At 38.8% G+C, this 20684-nt stretch overlaps 1 protein-coding gene across 2 annotated transcripts in view; it reads left to right on the top strand.

The window, feature by feature from the left end:
* The first annotated feature begins 420 nt into the window (after positions 1 to 420).
* Positions 421 to 20684, top strand: part of PRRX1 (paired related homeobox 1) — a 94300-nt gene continuing 74036 nt past the window's right edge. For both annotated transcript variants that reach the window (XM_044672391.1, XM_044672392.1), the window contains exon 1: positions 421 to 661. In XM_044672391.1, coding sequence (XP_044528326.1) covers positions 421 to 661 — 241 coding nt within the window. The remainder of the gene's footprint in view (positions 662 to 20684) is intronic.

A 20684-nucleotide genomic window follows, 5' to 3' on the forward strand; every position in this document is an offset into this window, starting at 1 on the left:
AACAACAACATTGCTGCTGTTGTTGTTGTTTTTGTGAAAGCTTTGGGGGAACTGGAACCGTTTTTTTTTTTTTTTCTCTTTTCCCGAATGTAGAGTGACTTAAAAAAAAATTTTTTTTTTAATTGTGTGGAATATCTCTTTGGAATCCTCCGGGCTTCTTGGCTGCAGGAACCAGGGAAGGCTGAGGGAGGTAGCCAGTGGAGAAGGTTCTGCTCTTCAGAAGGGGTCCCCGCCTTCTCTACTTCTCTCTCTCTCTCTCTCTCTCTCTCTCTCTCTCTCTCTCTCTCTCTCTCTCCCCCTTTCCCTCTCTCCTCCCCCCTTCTCTTTTCCCCACTCTGTCTTTCTCCCCCTTGCGCCTACAACGTTTGGTGCTGATCCGAGCGGGAAGAGGGGGGTGGGTGGGATTGGAGGGGGAAGACCATGACCTCCAGCTATGGGCACGTTCTGGAGCGGCAGCCGGCCTTGGGTGGCCGCTTGGACAGTCCCGGGAACCTCGACAACCTTCAAGCGAAAAAGAACTTCTCGGTGAGTCACCTGCTCGATCTAGAGGAGGCCGGTGACATGGTGGCCGCCCAGGCGGATGAAAGCGTTGGAGAGGCTGGACGGAGTCTGCTGGAGTCTCCCGGACTGACCAGTGGCAGCGACACTCCACAGCAAGACAGTAAGTGGGGGTTCCTTAACCTCCGGGGTTTGGGGGACGGGAATGGGCTTTGGGGAGCTCTATGAAGTCGATAGGCAGGCAGGAGATGGGAAGGGAGAAAGGATAGCGGTTAAGGGAGCGAGGCAGGGGAGACCGGTACTTTGGGGACGAACAAGGGACCTGGACTGTAGGTCAGCAGTCAGGGACGGGAGCAAAGAGGAGAGAAGGGGATTTTGTGCCAGTGAGCAGTTTCTATTTCCAGAGCGTCCTTGGCTAGAGGGAGTGCAGGCTTGACTTAGAAGCTCTTGTCAGTCTCCTGCCTGACTACTAAGACCTGGGGACCAGCATTTGGGCTCTCTTGCTTTCTTGAGCTAATGGGATTTAATAGGTTGTCTCCTCCTACTTTTCTTATCAGTACATAGAACCCCATAAACTGGAAGGAGGAGGGAATTGGGTGATAGTGAACGCGTCTGGGCTGTTTCGATAGTAGAGGGTTGGAAACTACAGGAGGTGTGTGTGGGGTGGGGGCTGGGGGAGCAGATAGGAAAACCGAAGCCGAGATGAAAGCAGGCAGGCGAAGTGAGGAACTAAGGGGAGAGAAAGGTTCCCATGTCCGGTTTGCCTGCCTGTGGTCGCGGAGCAGGCTGCATGCTGGAAGAGAAAGTAAGAGGGCCGGGTATCCTCCGAATTCAGCACGGGGAGAGGCGTCGGGAGGGCGCTGGGGGCAAGGGTTTGTCTGCGGATGCGCCAGTCTCAGCGGAGCCCCAGGGCTCGGAGAAGGAGCTGGATTCCGCCTTTCTGGGATTCGAGATTTCGGAGGGAGCATCTTCCCACCCCCAAACCCTGCTTAATGACTCCGCCAGCCCACGGCGAACCAAACCCGACCCAACCAAAGCCTGAGCTCACTTGAGAACATTTAGAGATGCGAAAAGAAAAGTGTCCCTTTGTACAGAAAGGAAAACTGAGGCTCCCTACCTCCTCCATCTCACAAAACCTATCACAATCCCTATCATCCTCCTGCCCACAAAAGTCACAAAACCTCTCGGGGTTTATCAGCACTCTAGATTAGTATCCCGGGGTAGGGAAGTTCAAGGCAGTGTCCCTAACACAGTCAGTGGAAACTTCGGGTTTCTCTCCCAGCTAGTCCGCCACGTAAGGCACATTTCTCCTTCCCATACTACCACAAATAGACTTCTTCACCTATAAATCTTGCTTCTGATCTATTTTAAAAAATTAAAAAATATATGTATATATGTATACGTATGCACATATATGTGTGTATATATATATACATATATATGTGTATATATATATATATATATATATATATATCGCACCAATCGAGCCCAAATTTCCGGTATAACGCTAGTTAATCAATCACAACCCGATGAGCATTTGTTTGTTCATTGGGCCCTCAGGTCTCAACAAATCTATCCCGGGCAGGTATGGTCATACTCCAGCTTTACACTGGGAGAGGTCTGAGGGAATTTCTGCATCTTCTCTTTAGTTGGAGAAAATGCCTGCCCCTAAGAAACTCTGTGTTTTTTAACTTGACTGGGAGTCCCTTTTGAAGGGGGAAAAAAAATACTTTCAGAAGAGAAATTTGATTGATTTTTTCTGTATCTAGGTAGATTTTTTGCTATTGAATTAGAAAACATAAGGTAGGGGTGTGTGTGTGTGTGTGTGTGTGTGTGTGTAGGGAAACACTTCCCTCTCTCATGTTTCTTTAAAAGAGATTGCTGTACATAGATGTGCCTTGAAACAAGAGATGAGAAATCTGGGCGTTTACCTATATTATTTATTGCTCTGGAAGACACCATCTCAAGACAGCCTGAACATACTTCCATTGGTATGCCAAGTAGTCTCCTCTCCCCACCCCAAAGAGCTGAAAAATTGGTGCTGGAGGTCCATCCAACTCTGAATTCTCTCACCTTTCTGAGTACTTGACCAGGTGGGGTGAGAGAGTCTAATAACTCAAAATCTTCCCTCCCTTGCTTGGTAAAACTGTCCGATAACTAGGAAGGCCTAGTAATTACCCGCCTGTCCCAATTGTCAACTTACGAAATGGTAGGTGGGGAGTGAGGTGCTGGGCAGTGGAGATCTTCAGTGCCATGCTTTTCCTCTTTGGAAAACACTTGAAGTTCATGTGCAGAAAGGCATCTTATAAATTGCCTGTAATTTATTATTAATGCAAACGTTTGATAATCTTCAAGAGTATTCCGAATTGCCCATAATATAAAATCGCACCCTGAGGATGTTGCTGCATAGGATAATCACACAGCTGGATTGGAATGAATCCCCGGATTTCTTTCATCCCCAAGAACATGATAACCAAAAAGAAAAAGCAGGCCGAAAACTTTATGATTCCTATCAGGCCAATTAATTTTCTGTAAAGCCTAAAAATCTTCCTAAGCACAGAATACTATAAGGTTATAGCAACGTGGCAGTCTAGGCCCTTTGTTTATAAAATCACTTTATATGCTCTAAGAGGAGAGCTGGGAAATACTTAATTTCCTGGTGCTGTATAGCTAGGAAGTAGAGAAATGTTTCCCTGGGGGAAGAAAAGATGAGTTAGTTGAGTGAAGGAACAAACACCTCTGATGCGACAGGGAAAAGGTCCGTCAGGGCTGGAGAGTGACTGGCTAGAAAAGGGAGGTGAGGAGGCTGGAGGTGGGAGGGAGAGGTAACATTCCGAAGAAGAAAGGATCCTTGGATTCCAGATCTGATAATCACCATTTAAAAAACAAAACAAAGCTCGTAGCCTCTAGGATCTTCGGTAAATTCGTTGTTGGAGTGCATTACGTGGTGTTTTTATCGCATAAAGGAGCAAGGATATGAACAATCCAAATGCAATCGTGCCCCAGTTTTCACAATTTATATCCCAAGAGGAAGAAGTATCAGGGCTCGAATTGTCAAGATGTCTGGCTCAGGAGGTAACAAGGGACACCTAGAACGCAGCAAGATCCAGGTGGGCATGAGAGAGAGAGAGAGAGAGAGAGAGAGAGAGAGAGAGAGAGAGAGAGAGAGAGAGAGAGAGAGAGAGAGAGCCTTCCTGGAGTCAAGTTGATAATGGAGAGAGGAGAAAAAGTTAGTGAAGGATGTTTGACAGCTCCCCTTCTCCAGACAGGTCAATACTTTTTTTTAGTATTGACAGAGCCTCTTAGTTGGAACTAGGAAATGCGGAGCAGAATGAAGAGGGTAGGAGTAGGGAGAGAGAAGGAAGTTAGTGGTGGGGGACGTCGTTAACAGACACAATTATTATTGGGAAATCTTAGGGACAGGAGCACGAGCGTGTTTGCACGCACAAACACAAAGTAGATGCTAACAAGAGATATGGATGTGATATTTTGACAAGCAGGATTGTTGTTTTTAGAGTCCCTGTGTTTTCACAACCCCGCTTCCCTCCCAGTGTCTCCAGTGATCAAAACATGCCTATCAGCTTATCAGATAGCTCTCGAGGTACCAAAAAGCCGAAGGCTAAGGGCCCATCTGAGCTAGTTCCGCTCTCAGATCAGAAACTGTTAATGAAGATTCCCAAGACAAATTGTGAGTTTCTTATAGAGCCAGGACTCCTGGTGCTGTGACAGACTTCAGGACTTGGGGCGAAGTGATAAATTACCTTAAGACAAAGAATGAATGCCCACAGGGCTCAGCTCACTAGGTTTCTTTGAAGCCGATTCTAACTTCTTCCCTTAGAGGAAGTTTATGATAGTTAGGAAGAAAGATCCTCGCGTGTTAAAGACATCCAAAAACCCCCATTTTTGGAGGTCCAGCTGTTTTGATGTTTTCCCACTATCTTTACCCCGAATTTCTCATTGGCGTGAAATCAGTAAAACATTCTTCCTTTACGCGGGTGGTCAAAAGGTAGCCTTTAGGCAATATGAACACACACACATCCACCTTTTCTCTAAGTCAGTTCCCCAAGCCCTCTGGCTTCATCGCACCTAAAGTCCTAAGCCCTTCAGGCAAAGGCTTAGATTCTCTTCTTCCAAATCCTAAAGTCATTAAAAAGGGAAACAATTCTTTTTTTCGATTATCCTTAAAGCAATTCGATTTTCCTTGTTCAGTCATATTTATTTCTTCTTCCCTAAGGAGTTTTCTCTTTTACTGACGTCGTCTCGGTTCTGTCCGGCTCTTGCTTCCCCCCTAAAGTGTCCAGTATATATAAGTATACTTCTTAGAGAGTATTGCGTGTCCCCAAAGCTCTTAGTTCGAAACCAGGAGGAGTGCGCTAATGGAGGAGAAAGTGTATTTGCGTGTCTGGGGGGAAGGTGGGGAGAGGTTTCTCTTTTTTTGTGGTGGGGGGGAATGGGACCCATAAAATGTGTAGACACACTTCTGGGAGGTGGTGCATCCTGCTGTCATTTCTTAATCTGAACTTCTGCAAACTCTAAAAGAAAAAAAAAAACCAACCAAAAAACGCTTGCCTGCCTTTCACGTTTCCGACCTCTAAATTAGTGAAACCAGATTGTCCTAATAAGACCTTTTGTTGGAAACACATGTAGCTATAAAAAGGTAGACGGAAAGTCAATTAGACACACGCGAGCGCCTGTACACACAAGCGCAAACCGATGTAAAGCGTAGACACAACTGGAATGGGCGCAGCTCAAATTCAGCAGAGCGTTGGGAGTAATCCATTAGTCACAAAGTGGGGAGTTCGGGATGTAGCTAGGTGTGAAGGCTGCGAGTGTGAGCCAGGATCCGAATCCTTCAGTCCAGCCCGGATAGCTAAGGCCGCAGCATCCTCATTGAAAGAAAAGTTCTCTTCTTCGTATCCAGCGCGGGAGAAGTTTGTCCCAAACCCTGCTGGGGGGCAGTTATCGTTCTCTATACTAGACCTCTATTTTGATTCTCATCAGATTGAGCATTCTTGGCTAAAGCCATTCTTACTTTCCAGCGGACCTGGGGATGGGGATTTTCCTCCCCGATTTACTGCTAGCGTTTATTGCCATGAAAGATAAAAGTGTTCAAGAATTAAAATCTGGGATCCGTCTACCAGGATTCAAATGCATGGGGAGGGGGCGCCAAATTCACTGAAATATTGCTTATGAATTTTAAAAGAAAGGATATTTACAAAGAAATGGCAAATCGCTAAATAAAGTAATAATCATCACAACCACCACTATCATCAGAGTCCTCATCACCAACATTTCCTCAATTATCTTTTCCCTAAATTGAATTACCAAAGGTTGCAATTACTGACTGGAAAGGTGAATGGCAGACCCAGTGGAGTAGTGCCCACCTTTCTCTCCAAAGGTACCTACTCCTGTTTTTCTGGATGCTTTTCTGGATGCATGCTCTGTCATCCCTATTTTCCATTTTTTTTTTTTTTGAGAGGGGATTGGATTTGTCAATCATCCTAACTCACTTCAGGCAGACAGGTAGATTTCCTGCAAGCATGAATCAATTCCTTCCTGACTAGCCAGCTAAGGAGATCTGGGAATGCCAGTTAGTGGCTCCTGGCAATCAGTCTCCCTCTCCCTCTAGGAGATTTGAAGGAGAGATTCCTACCCACCCCCACCTTAGTATATACCAGAACTTTAAGACACCTTAGAGATCATTTAGGCTCAGTTCCTCATTTTACAAAGAGAAAAAAATTTAAATTTAAAAACAAAAACTTCCCACAGCCTTTCCCTCTTTCCAAAGGCCCCATTTAATCTGTGTTAGTTGTGAATGTCTTAGAGTGACACACATCTTTTCAGAAAAGGGAGAACAAACATAATGGTCACGGATTCACAAATAGTGCCAGGTGTATGCACATCTTTGGAATTTAAAGGCAGGTTGTCACTAGAAGTGCCTACAGTCACCTGATATTTCCAGGAATACAATTCATATTTTATTATATGTGTAAATGAAGTGCAAAGAGAAACAAAGTTCTCAAAAAAAAAAAAAAAAAAAAAAAAACCAAAAAACAGTCTAGTTGCATCGGAATCAGCTCTGCAGACAGGATCCAGGGCTTTCCAAAATCATTCTAGCCAACATTAGGAAGTTTGAAAATACATTTCATCGGCATCATCTTTTTCTGCAAGCAAAGATCCGGGACTTCTTTTTTTAGAGGGTCGGGAGTACAAGGGATAACTGACAAAAGAAGGGAAGCCTATGTATATGTATACACATAGACTTTTTTTTTTTTTTTTAAACCCAGCTGAGGATTCACACTACAAGGAATGTGGGGTTAATTCAATTTCAAAAGGTGCATTTCTTTTACAATTCCTCTCCCTTCCCTTTCAAGGACTGAGGACACCAGCAAAGCACTGAGTGTAGCGCCTGGAAAATATTATACTTTTCACAGAGAACTAAGGGAATTTTTCACCAAATAAAAAGATGGATACATTGACATCTATGTAATGAGATGGCTCTTATGCCAGGGAAGAGTGGAATCCACATTCCCACACAAACCAGAAACTAATCGAATGATTATTCGAGTGTTGGGGGAAATAACGATAGCTGTTAACTAACATTTGTTTGGTATTTTAAGACTTTTAAAGCAAATTGACTAGACCAGTGTGAATTAGAGTTTTTACAAATTGGGAGTACCTGTCTTGACGTTTCTTTGGGGTGTGTATTTTCAGGCTTACCCCACATCTTTTGCTGCCTTTGGGGTGTGTATTTTCAGGCTTACCCCACATCTTTTGCAGGTGTATGTAGATGGGTGGGGTTCAGGTACCCTTAAAAAAATGAGATGAATCTTATAGATTGGCACTCCCAGATCAAAAGATGAATATTACTGGGTCAGCTATACACTTTCCACATTTTCATACTGCCCACCCCATCGAAAGTACAAAATTAGAAGTTTCTGTCTGCCTCTCTTTAGTCACTAGGCATCCAAACATTTATAAAACGACATCAGTGTTGACAATTAGATTGAGAAATCATTGTCACGTCCAAGCATCTTACTTCTACTCACTACTATTAGAATCAGAAAGCCTTGAGAGCTATCATTGTCTTCTGCCTTTCTTTATATCCCTAATGTTTAGAATAGTACCTGGCATATAGTAGGTACTAAATAAATGCTTTTTAACTGACTGATTCTCTTAGCAATTCTATTGCTTCCCCCATGCTTGTCCTCCAATACCTTTGCAATGATATAAACAAGACAAATACTGTTTAAAAATTGTGTGTCCATATGTATGTGAAATCTGTCCTTGTAAAATAATGTCATTATATTCTAGATTATCAGAAGCCTCCAATAATGGTAACATCAACAAAAATATAAGTGTAGTAATATTAGTAAACAATCCCTGTCTACATCAGGACAATAAAGACAAGGTTAGCTGCTGGGATTAGTTTTGAACTGACAGGTAGCTGTTTTCTTTTAAGCGCTAGATCAATAGGAGGGACACTTAGGAGGGAGGACAAGTCTACTGGTTTACTTTTGTTGTAGGATGTTTTTCCCAAAACTATCCACCCCAAGACAAACCAAAAAAACAAAAACAAAAACAAACTTTTTTTTTGCCTACTAAATTCTCTACTAGACTATATTATATTAAGGAAATGAACTATAATAAAAGATTTTTATCATTCTGATAATTCCCTAAAATGAAGATTATTGATGATATTTTTATTTGGAAAGATTGGTGATGCTTATTTTGGATCTGGGGTAGTATGTATATGTGTATGTGTGTGTTTATGTGTATATAGAACATTGTATTTGTAATTGCAGGACCTGGGTTTGAATCCCAGCTTTGTCATTTGATCAAGCCACTTAAATTCTGGTCTTAGTTTTCTCACATGTAAAGTTAAGGAATTGGACTAGATGTCTTTTGGACTAGATGCCTCTAACTGCTCCAAATCTGTGATAGTATAAAACAGAGTCAGAGACATATATGAAAACTTTAAAAGCAAACCTTAACCAACCATTAATTTATAAATTAGTTTCCCTCAAGTAACAGGAATAAATTAAATTACCTGGGATTAGTTTTTGCTTTTTCCTAGAATTGAGAAATATATATTTGAGGTATGTACTTGAATAGAGTATTTTTTAAAGCTTCCTGACTTTAACAATCTAATTAAAATCCAGATTTATGAATTAGATATGTATGGAATATGAGCTATATAATGAGTACACAATAGCCTGGTACCTAGCATGGTGTACTGAATACAGTACACATTTAATAAATGTTAGTAAAATGGCATGGAATATATCACCAGGCCCTTAATAATAAGCCTTTCTGATTTGAGCTTTGGGGGTTATTTTATGCATTGTCTATTACCACCATTTACCCCACAAATAGGGAATGAGTTTTTTAAAAAAGACAAATAAAATATTTTTTTAGCAAGTTCATTGGATCAAAGCTTGGAAAAAAGTTAGGACCTTCCACTTTCAACCCTCACTTCCTCCATTCCAACTCTTGATTATTTTGTAGGATTATTTATGAAAAGTCCTTGATTTTATTTACTTTTAAGAAATAAGCAGATATTGGAGGTGAATATGCAGAAATACCCTTTAAAACCCCAACTTAGGCTGAACGGGGTCTATTCAGAGCTGATTTTGTGTTCCCTTTGATATTAATCCTAAGGAAGGGCTTTAAAAAGCATGATTACACTTTCAGGAAATTTACACTAGTCCTTTATGTGCCCTAAGCCCTTCTGGAGTGTGAAAGACCTGTAACCAAAAATTACCGCTGAACTCTTGCTGGAATTTGGGCTGGTTTACCCAGAGCACATTCAGGAGGTCTGAATTTTCTTTCTCAGCCCAAAAGGGGGCGCATCCTACTTCCCTCAAGTCTCAGGATGGGATCCACTTTCCTTAGGATCTTCTGGAGAGACAAGAGGAAAGCACTTGCTGGCCACTTGGAGGGTGGGGTTGGCCATGGAGCCTCAGTAGTAAAAGTTTAAAAATATAAAAAATATATATAAATATATAATATATAAATATATATAAATATTAAGAATTAGGAAACATTTTAGAAAATGTATATATGGAGAGAGAGAGAGAGAGAGAGAGAGAGAGAGAGAGAGAGAGAGAGAGAGAGAGAGAGAGAGAATTAAGTTAGCCTAATTGAATACTGGTTTACAGTCTGTTTAAGACTAGGGAGATCCATGATGTTTAAAAAAAGAGAGAAAAAGAATGGAGGCCAGATGATGAGACAGAAGAAGAAAGGATGTATTCTAGGTAGGAGTTGGGGTGGACAACTTGTGACCTTTTTGAGTCTCTGCTCTAGTCATAGGAGTTCTGCCACTATAGAATTATCAAAGTCCCCTTTCCCCCAGCCCTTGTTTTTAAGGATAGATGTGACTGATTTGGAGAAATGTTCTTCAGTTTTTACCAGATATCCCAGTCGACAAATAATATGAGGCAAGTACTCTATATAAAATACTGCCTGGAGCCAGTGTCAGTAAAACTCTCTCAAACTATTAAATTTAAAAAAAGAAAACATTCTCTTAAAAATTTAGAAGTAGAGGATAACTCTAGACAATAAAAAAAATTAACCAGATTTTCTTCTGCTTACTTTGAGGGGTGGTGGTGATGATAGAGTATACAACATAAACTGCCTGATCTAATCAGGCTAGTCTCTTTACATTTCCCCTTCATTTCCTTCTTTGAGTCTTTTCTCTTGTTCCCCTTTCTTATAACTTGGAAATTCCTATTTTCTCCCCTCTGCCTATTTAGGCCCTACTCATTTTTTTTTATGCCAAACTCCCAAGTATATGTATACATACATATATGTATGTACATACACACACACACACACACACACACACACACACACACACACATATAATACATTTCCCTGACTAAACTCTAAACTAATCTGATCTTTCTCTGTACTACTTACTACTATATTAGTCAGCAAGATACAGGTTAGTATTTAATTATTTTCTAATAGTTTAAAGTGTATTCTTTTTGTGTCTTAAATTTCCTGAGGTAGACATAATGTCTTTTAAAAACTCACTTTCCTTTGCCCCTCTCCTCTTAATACTTTGCCCCAATTTGGGGCTTATGCATACTTCATCGGTCAATAAAAGACACAATAACAAATTGTTGCTTGGTGAGATGCTCTATTCTTTTTTGATCTCAGACTTTTTTGGTATACAGATCATATAGGAAATATTAAGCCCACCTCAACCCAACTAAACGACCCTACCCGCCTTCACTTTAGAGCAATAAAATCTAAAAAGTTACACTGAAGTCTATGTGGTCATCGCAATTGCTCTTCATTGCTCAATTTTCAGAAGTCCATTATAACACACTAGTTATTTCTCCTCCCTCCCATCCTTCTTTCTTTTTTCTCTTATGCTCACTGGGATTGTTCACATAAGGACAGATGTCCTTGAAGTTTGAACCAGTTTGTAGATCAGTTGAAAGATGACACTTGAAGAGCTATTGCTTAATGGAATCATTTATGCGTGACCTTGTAAAAGAAAGAGAGGAGAGCAATATATAGTTGTAGAAGACTGAAAACTTTCTTATTTTAGAAGAACAATAGCTTCCATTTATATATTGCCTTTTGCTTAAATAAGCACTTTTATCTACGTGACCCTTACTACAAGGGTTAAGTATATTGGGAAACTTCTGATGAGAGGACTCCCTACACTGTGCAGAATGCAACCAATCTATGACTTAGATATTCCTGGGCAAATTTCTTGCAGCCCAGACTTGTTTCTGGGCTAATATGAAACTAGTAAATATCAGAGGTAAGGTTCGAGCACAGTCTTTTCAACTCTAAGTCAATTATTCAATTCCCTAGCTCATATTATCTTATTAATTTATTATTATCCCTGTTTTATAGAAGGGGAAACTGAGTCTTAGGAACTTTAAGGATCCACTCTGTAACTCCACTGACTATACTCCATTAGACCCCTGCATTTGGATTTTCTGATTTTCCCTTCTGATAAAGTTTTTTGAAGTGTACTCCACGTCTCCTTTTGTGAAAACTTCTTCATAGTCTCTGTGGTGTCTCTGATGTGAGAATCTATTCCTCTAACTCACTTGGTGACTTCATCTTTAGGAAGTGAAAGGTGGCTTCATAACATGTGATAACCAGACAACTAATAATATTGGAGCCTCCCGCAAAGAACCTTGCTTAGCTACACTAGTCTTTGGAGGGCAGACAAAGAGTTTCTTGCTGGACCCTTGCCCGAAGCCCTTCCATCATGGCAGAATATATCTGTCCAAATTAGCCTGACCTAGCTTTTAGATCACAGGGTCATTTACATATATGGAATTAATGAGACATGAAAAGAGAACTTCAGTGGAGAACTGTAGATACCAAGAAATGAAAGAAGAAAATAACGTAGGGTGGTGTGGTATTTAAAGTATTGGACTTTAAGTCCAGAAGATCTAGGTTGATTTCCTAATCAGAATTATTACTAATTATACTAATCACTTAGTAGCTCCTCTCTATAAAATCAGGATGAATATATATACATATATATATACATGTATATATATACATGTATATATATCACTTCACAAGATTGTGTTGAAAGGATCAAATGAGAGAACGAATGTTGAATATTTGCAAACACGAAAATATTATGTAAATACCAATCATTAATATTATTATCCTGTTTGCAACACTAGGAAAATGAACATATAGGACTGGGCTTTGTAGTAAGGCAGTAATGTGTCTCCTAAGCAGAGAATAAGAAATTATGTGTAGAACCAGAGGGTGTGGTAACTCATTCGAATGATCTATTTATAAAAGGAAATACTGCTAACTACTTTATAATGGATGTTTCTAACCATCTTAGTTTAAGAAATTTTTTCAAAGGAATTTAAATATATTTAGTACCTTCTTTTAGGCAGCTGATCCATGAAGACATTGCCTAGTTTGGTTTCATGGAGATTAATCAGGAAAAGAATTTTAATTAAGATAAAAAGATATGCGAAGCAAAAAAGCACCAAGTAGCCATCGTTTTGATGAGCCCATCTCTTTCTCCTTTCCAGTTCAGGAAAAATAATTAAAAGAAATAAGATGATGGTCATATTTTTAGCATCAAAAATTCACTAGAGGGGAAAAAAAGTTGCAAAGTACTCCTTATTGCTTGTTTCTAAAGACGGGAAAATAGAACCACCCAGTGAGATCTTTGTCTATAACCAGATGTGTTGTGCAGTAATTCTAAGCCTCAAGATGGGTGGAAGACCATGCTCTGAACCCTCAACACATTTAAGAAAGAAAACATAATTTAGTTCATTAATCAAGAAACTGAAATCTGCAGTTTCGCTAGGCATATTTCAGGAACTGAATCCCTTCTGACAAGGGAATCAAAAAGTCATATAACTGCCCACTTTTGCAATTCCTGTGAATATTTATTTATTCCTTAGGATTTAACAGACTATCTTTTCCTCTTGAGAAAGGCAATATGGCATAAAGGAAAGGCATAAATGGATAGTCAGAGAATGTGAGTTCAACCTCTAGTTCCAATGCTTAGTGCCTGGGAACCTCTGGGCCTCAGTTTTCTCAACTGTAAAATGAGAGGATTGGGTCAGATGATCTGGAACAGCCCTTTTCATTCTATGCTTTCCTTTTTATACTCCCAATTCTCTTACTCTTAGGTATTATCAGTGTCTATTGAATTTCTGGCAAGTTTGGCTTTGAGGAATTCAGAGTTAAAGTAGCCAATCTCCATCAAACTCAGACTATGTTAGGGGCAGCTGGGTAGCTCAGTGGAGTGAGAGTCAGGCCTAGAGACAGGAGGTCCTAGGTTCAAATCCGGCCTCAGCCACTTCCCATCTGTGTGACCTTGGGCAAGTCACTTGAGCCCCATTGCCTACCCTTACCACTCTTCCACTTATGAGACAATATACCGAACTACAAGGGTTTAAAAAAAAAAATTCTAAAAAAAAAAACAAAACTCAGACTATGTTCTAAGGGGCTACCCACCAAAGCTATGGATTGAACTATTCAGTTAATTAATGCAAATTAATGGTTTACTATTTTTTTTCAGATCTATCATCTCTACCTCAATCATCTGATTCAATCGCTAGATTATTTTGACACCATTCAAAGGCTAAGAATGAGAACTTATTAAAGGAAGCTTTTAATTTTAATTTAACTTTTACTATAAACATAAAAACTATGACCAAAAACAAGAATCAAATAAAAATGCAATCTTACATGAATGCTTAGCATTTAACAAAATAGAATAAAACAAATGAACAAACAAGAAAAAATTTAGTGTCCATTACCTAGTCTGTGAAATAGGAGTATGGATTTAGTATTCAAAGAGACTGCAGAGTCTAACCCTCTCGTTTTACAAATGAGGAGATCAAGGTATAGAGAAGTTGGCTAATTGGCACAGGACCTCCCAACTATTAAGTATTTGTCTCAGGTAGGCTTCAAACTCAGGTCTTCCAGACTCCAAGCCCAGAATTCTAGCCTAGTTTCTACTATAGTACTACCACTGAAATATTTGTGTGTATTTGAGAAAATGGAGAGAGAGAGAGAAAGAGAGAGAGAGAGAGACAGACAGACAGACAGACAGACAGACAGAGACAGAGACACAAAGAGACACAGAGAGAGATAAAGCCTGAAAAAAGTCCCTCTTCCTGCCACATGCTGATTAGGTGACCCTGTACAGTGCCTTAGGAAACTCTATTTATAAAAGCTGACAAAGTGTTGATAATATTGATAAAGGAAATTCTTCCACAATCATTTCGTCTACTGATGAAATTACAGGTCTGGGTAATTAAAAGAAAGCTATACTGAATGTGTGTATGACTAGGTGCACGGCAAACAATTTTAGTCAATGTGTTGTTAAATAGATCTCAGTTTGCATCAGTTTATATGTCTTTGATTATTTCATTGTGAGTATGCTTTTCATATTTACTATTTTATAGTGCCATACTATTTCATTATATTAACATGCTATAATTTATTTACATTCATTTATTAAATTTGATTTATTCTTCCATTTTTGGACAGACATTATTTTCCAAGATTTTTCTTCCTGCCTGTTACATTTCAGGTAGTTAGGAATTCATTTTTTATTTTCCCAGCAGGTCATTTTTTCCCTGTATGATTTTTTTAGGATAATTCTCTAGCAAAAGTTCTGATTAGTTTTGTGACTACAGTATCTCCTTTAAAAGCATAACGGTCTAACAGAAAGTACGTGAAAGTAAAGCATCAGGAGACTCACCTGACTTGTTGCTTTTTAATATGTGATCTTAATGCATTTCAATTCAAATAAGTAGTAAGTAGGTCCTGCTATGTACCTATGCACTACTTTAAATTCCTATTAATAAATGCTTACTAAGGCATTGTGCTAGGTATACTTGGGATGAAAAGGAAAAAATTAAAAGAATCACTCCTTTCATCTAGGTGCTTAAATTCTGCTGGGAAAGTATACAAAATATACATAAATAAGTATAATACAAGGTAGTGTACGATGAGAGTCAAAGGGAGAACCAAAGTATCGTAGAAAATTGAGAAGGATGACAACCTCGCTTTCACTTAAGAATAATCAGGAAAGGCTTCTAGGAAAGGCAGAAAGGGTGTCTATCTGTTAAGTTCTTCCACTATCAAAATAGCAGCAATGCCTTGCATTTTTTGTACATTATAGGAATGTCATAAGAAGAAAAAAGATGTGATATATGATAGTGTTAACTATATCCTATGAATGTAGCATAGATTTATTTTATATGCAGTATGTCTCAAAAAGAATTTTGGACTTTAGAGGAATATTTTATATATACATGTTTAAATATGTATATACACATATTATATATATGTATGTATACATATATATTTCACAGACCTATATGGAATGATTTATCCATCTATATTTTGGGAAGTAGTTGGGTGGGTTCTGGATCTGTGATTTCATCCATGTGTGGAAACTTTCCCTGTGGATATAGATTGGCAACTCCTCTGGAATTTATAATCATAGAAAGTTGCCTGGAAACCTGAGAAGGAAGATAATTTGCCTATGGTCACATAGCCAGTATATGTCAGAGACAGACAGATCTTCCTGAATCTGAGGTTATCCTAACATACACATATGACTTCTAAGATCACTTCTAGCTCTAAATCTGTGATCCTATCAATAATCTTCTACCTTTCATTTTTGTCATAATTGTAGTAATTATATTATTATAATTATTATTCTCATCTTGTTCAGTGGAGATCAGATAGAAAGTATTCTTAGTTTTTTTTTTTTATTTGATATAGAGGCAAGAATTCTTTTCTTTGTTCCAAAATAGCAATACACTGCTTTTACATTTTAAATGACACCAGAACATTTTCATTTTCATGAACCCCTCCAATAGACTCTAAACCACCTTAAAAATAGGCACTCTCTTTCTCTTTTCATCTTCAGTGCTTAGCACAGTGCCTGGCACATAGTAGGTACTTAATAAAAATCCTTGAGAACAGAAATCTTTTTTGTTAGAGCCTTTTTTTTTATCTTCAATACTTAGCACAGTGCCTGGCACATAGTAGGTGCTTAATAAAAAATCCTTGAGAATAGAAACCTTTTGGGGGAAGCCTTTCTTTTTTTATCTTCAATGCTTAGCACAGTACCTGGCACATAGTAGGAGCTTAATAAATATTTATTGCCTGATCAATTGACTGATTTTTCCTTATATCATAATAGTGTTCCAGAAGAAGTGGAAGTACTTTTATGTTGAAGTGCACAAATGATCCTTATCCTATACAATCTCAAGTTTGCTTCTTTATTGCCTGCTTGTTCCTCTGAAGACTATCTCAAGTTGTGCTGACTTGATTTAGGTGGTATCCTGGAAACAGGAGACATCTCTAAATTGTGACAGAATTCCATGCGGAAGTCTTGACAGTTACTTTTTATATGTACTTATGTATATGTCTTATTTTATCAGGACTTAGTGAGCAAAGTTATATGCTGACAATATGGGGGAAATATGTGTGTGTATGTGTGTTAAAATCCAATAGGCTTAAACATTTGGATGTTAAAAATTGGTTTTATGTAGAAGACAACTTGGGGTACTGGACAACTTGGGTAGCTTCTAAGTCAGAAGGATGCAAGTTTAGTTCCTGCTTTTTGCACATACAGGCTGTATAACTTAGGCTATCACTTAAAATTTTAGTGCCACTGGCAATTCTCTTTATTCCATGTGCTCTGCTCTGATTGGAGGAATAAAATAAAATACAGTCCCCATCCTCCAAGAGCTTATGTTCTTCTTCCCTCCAGTTCCCAAAGTTCTTTTTTAGACCTTGGAACATTGTTCTATCACTTTTCAAAAATGTAATTCTTTTTTTAAAAAAATTATAAGCTCTCTGGGCATTGTTATCTGTCTTCCTCACACTCTGGACATTTATCGATGAAATATGTATATATTTCAGGCCTTATGTATATATGTTGTTCAGTTGTGTTTTGATCTTATCTGGTTCTTCTTAGGGTTTTCTTGACAAAGATGCTGGAGTGGTTTAACATTTCCTTCTCCAGCTCATTTTTCAGATGAGGAAATTGAGTCAAACAGGTTTTAAATAACTTGCCTAGGATTACACAGCTAGTCGATGTCTGAGGCCAGATTTGAATGCAGATTTTCCTGGCTCCTGGCCTGGCACACTATCTACTGTGCCACCTAGCTGCCCAATGTGTATGTGTAGGAGATGCTTTGTGACATCTCATAGGATCATAGATATAGCATTGGCAAGAACCTTAGAGTTGCAGGGACCTAGAGAATCATTTAAATTTCAAATTTAAGACCTGCAGAAGAAAAGTGACTTGTCAAAGGTCACTACTTTAAAATAAAAGTTGCTTAGGTTTATATTTTTTTTCTGCTATGCAAAGTGCCTTTTCAATTCATCAATGAATTGACAAACATCCATACCAAAGCTTCTTTTCAGCAAAGGATCGATTTGAAATCTAGTTTCTCCCAGATCAAAGGAGGGATTGATGGATCATGAGAAGGGGAAACTGGAGAACTTTTGAGCCCCATGTGGTGAAGGGTGATGCTTCCCCAAAATGAATCTAATCATGTGTAGTCAGAGCCTCATCTGGCTAACTGAGTCATTTATGAATTGCGACACCTGGACAGAATTTTGTAGTTTCTCTGTTACCACTACGGGGTCCTGGTGAATTTATTCCATCTTTGCATAGACTTCTCATATAGATGTGAGTTTCTTGAAGGCAGAGACGAAGCATAACATTGCCTTTTGATGTCTCCAATGTGCCTAGCCATCTGAGTCACAGGTCTCTAAACTATTATTTCAGATGACTTGACCATTGCCCCTCAGTTTGATGACATTTGCTGATCATGTAGCAATAATTACTCAATAATCACTAATTTTATAGAGCCCTTTGAGATTTTGCAAAGAACTTTAGAAATATTATTTCATTTTATCCATACAACTCCCGGGAAATAAGTGCTATTATAATCCCCATTTTATGATCAGGAACTTGTGGCAATTAGAGGTTTAGTGACTTGCCCAGCATCATACTAGGACAGCTAGGTGGCTCTAGTTGTATAGAATTCTTGTCCTGGACTATCCATATCCAGAGAAAGAACTGTGAGAGTAGAAATGCAGAAGAAAAACATATAATTGATCACATGGTTCCATGGGGATATGATTGGGGATATTGATTTTAAATGCTCTATTGCAAATAGTAATAATATGGAAATAGATCTTGATCAATGATATGTGTAAAACCCAATGTAATTGCTCATTGGCTCTGGGAGGGGGTAGGAAGGAGGGGAGGTAAAGAACATGAATCATGTAACCATGGCAAAATATTCTTAAATGAATAAACTTAAAAAAAATAATTCTTGTCCTGGAGTTAAGAAGATGTGAATTCAAATCTAGTCTCAAACACTTACTAGATGTGTGACCCTGGACAAGTCACTTAATACTGCTTGCTTCAATTTCCTCATCTGTAAAATGAGCTGGAGAAGGAAATGGCAGATCACTCTAGCATCTTTGACACAAAAATCCCAAATGGAGTCATGAAGGATTGGACATGCCTGAATGACTGAAAGATAACCACCAAGATCTTGCAGCTAGTTAAGTGCCTGAGGCCAGATTTAAACTCAGGTGTCTATGAATCTAGTTATACTACTCTATCTTCTGTGCCACCTAGGATTGAGTGAACCTCAAATATTTAGTTATGTGCATCGAATGATGGAAAGACAATTCAAAGCAATGAAGGTGAATATGTACCTGGGGAGAATCTAAATGGAGATGGGGAGAGGGAGGCAAGATATTTTTCTCAAATGTTCCTAGGAGAAAAAGAGGCAGTGAGGTGGCACAGTGTTAGAATAGTAGGGCTGGAGTTAGGAAGATTCATATTCGAGTTCAAATCTTCAGACCTCAGACACTTACTAGCTGTGTGACCCTGGGAAAGTCACTTATCCCTGTTTGCCTCAGTTTAAGTGAGCTGGAGAAGAAAATGACAAACTACTTCAGTATCTTTGCCAAAAAAAACCCAAATGGGGTCAGAAAGAGTTAGACATGACTCAACAACAACAACAAGAACAACAACAATGAGAAAAAGAATAGGAATGACTTCTTCACTCGTGATATGAAAGACTATTCACATGGTTTGGAAAGTGCCTGAAATTGTGTCTCCCCACATTTACGTAGTTTCATTTTCTTTCCATACTAGAGACAGGCTGGACCAGCAACAATTTCACTTTACCCATTTTCAGTCACTAATCCTACAGGGATATTGCCTTTATGGGTCCAATCCAGGTCTTTTTATAAAGTTTACCAAGTTTCAAGAGAATGAAAATTGTTGCATTAGTGCTTGGAGCTGGTCTTGGCAAAAACTAAAGCTTAGCTTTCAACATCCCATTTAAGGTCAGCACCACCCTCTTATCCTAAATGGATTTTCCATTAGGCAGCTGGCTTTCTTTCTAATGAAGTAGATGCAATTCATGCAATAGAGAAAAACAATGATTTTCTAATTGATCATCTCTTTACCTCTCCATGAAGCCACATGCCTTTATAGAAATGTAGATAAGGTGGTTTTGGAAGACTTGGAGGGAGAAAAAAAAAGAGAGCTCTAATGGAAGAATCCTCTATAGGAAGAGATAAATTCTTTTTCTTTTTCCTTCAGAGAACTAAATTTTACAGGGACCACTGGAGAGGTACAGATCTTGAAAGCCCATCTGGGATTTTTTTGGCGACTTGAGCTTTGCTCCCATGGTTTATGACATCACCACGGCCCCCTTGATGGAATTATAGCTTCATAATTCACAGTCGACTGTTGTTTATTTTATGTCTAATCATTTGCGGAACGCAGAACAAGCACACTCAAGGGGGTGATGTGGTTATGCTCCAGCAAAGCTTTCCGTCCCATAATTAAGTACATCACGAGTAATTCAATGAATGTCACAATATTCCTTTTTCACTCCATGCAGAAGCCGCTCTCAGTTGTGTTTGGCTTTGAAAGTGAGCAATGCCTACTCACCTTCTCACTGAGCTTTTCTATTGGGAAAGTTACCAAAGTCTGCTCAGTGGGCCACAGTGGAAAGAAAACACTGGCTTTGAAGTCAGAATATGTGGGTTTGAGACTAGTTCTGCTGTATGACTCATCTCTTCGAGTCTCAGTCTCCTCATCTATAAAATGGGAATAATAATATTTGTACCCCCTACCCTTTATGATTGTTGAGAGGAATATACTTTAGTAAACCTTGACAGGCTATATAATTGAACTATTAAACCTGCAGCTGAGCCTCAGTTTCCTCATCTATAAAATGGGAATAATAATATTTGTACTCCCTACCCTATATGATTGTCAAGAGAAGTATACTTTAGTAAACCTTGAGGGGCTATATAATTGAGCTATTATACCTACAGCTGAGCCTCAGTTTCCTTATCTATAAAGTGGCCTTAGTAAAAGATGTACCACCTACTTCACAGAGCTATAGAAAGGATCAAATGAGTTAATCAATATAGCTTTTTATGTTATAGGTATGAAATAACACATGTAAAGTATTTTATACTATATAAATCTAATTATTATAATTATTATTACTATTAGAGAAAGAAGCTCAGTCATTTATGTAACATTACTTGCCATAATACTGTGTACGTCACTATAATACAGTCTAGATGTTTCTGCTTGTCAAATCAGTATTTTATATTATATCTACTTATATTATTATATATTATATATA

Source organism: Gracilinanus agilis, chromosome 4 (genome assembly GCF_016433145.1).
Source record: "Gracilinanus agilis isolate LMUSP501 chromosome 4, AgileGrace, whole genome shotgun sequence".
Taxonomy (NCBI): Eukaryota; Metazoa; Chordata; class Mammalia; order Didelphimorphia; family Didelphidae; genus Gracilinanus; species Gracilinanus agilis.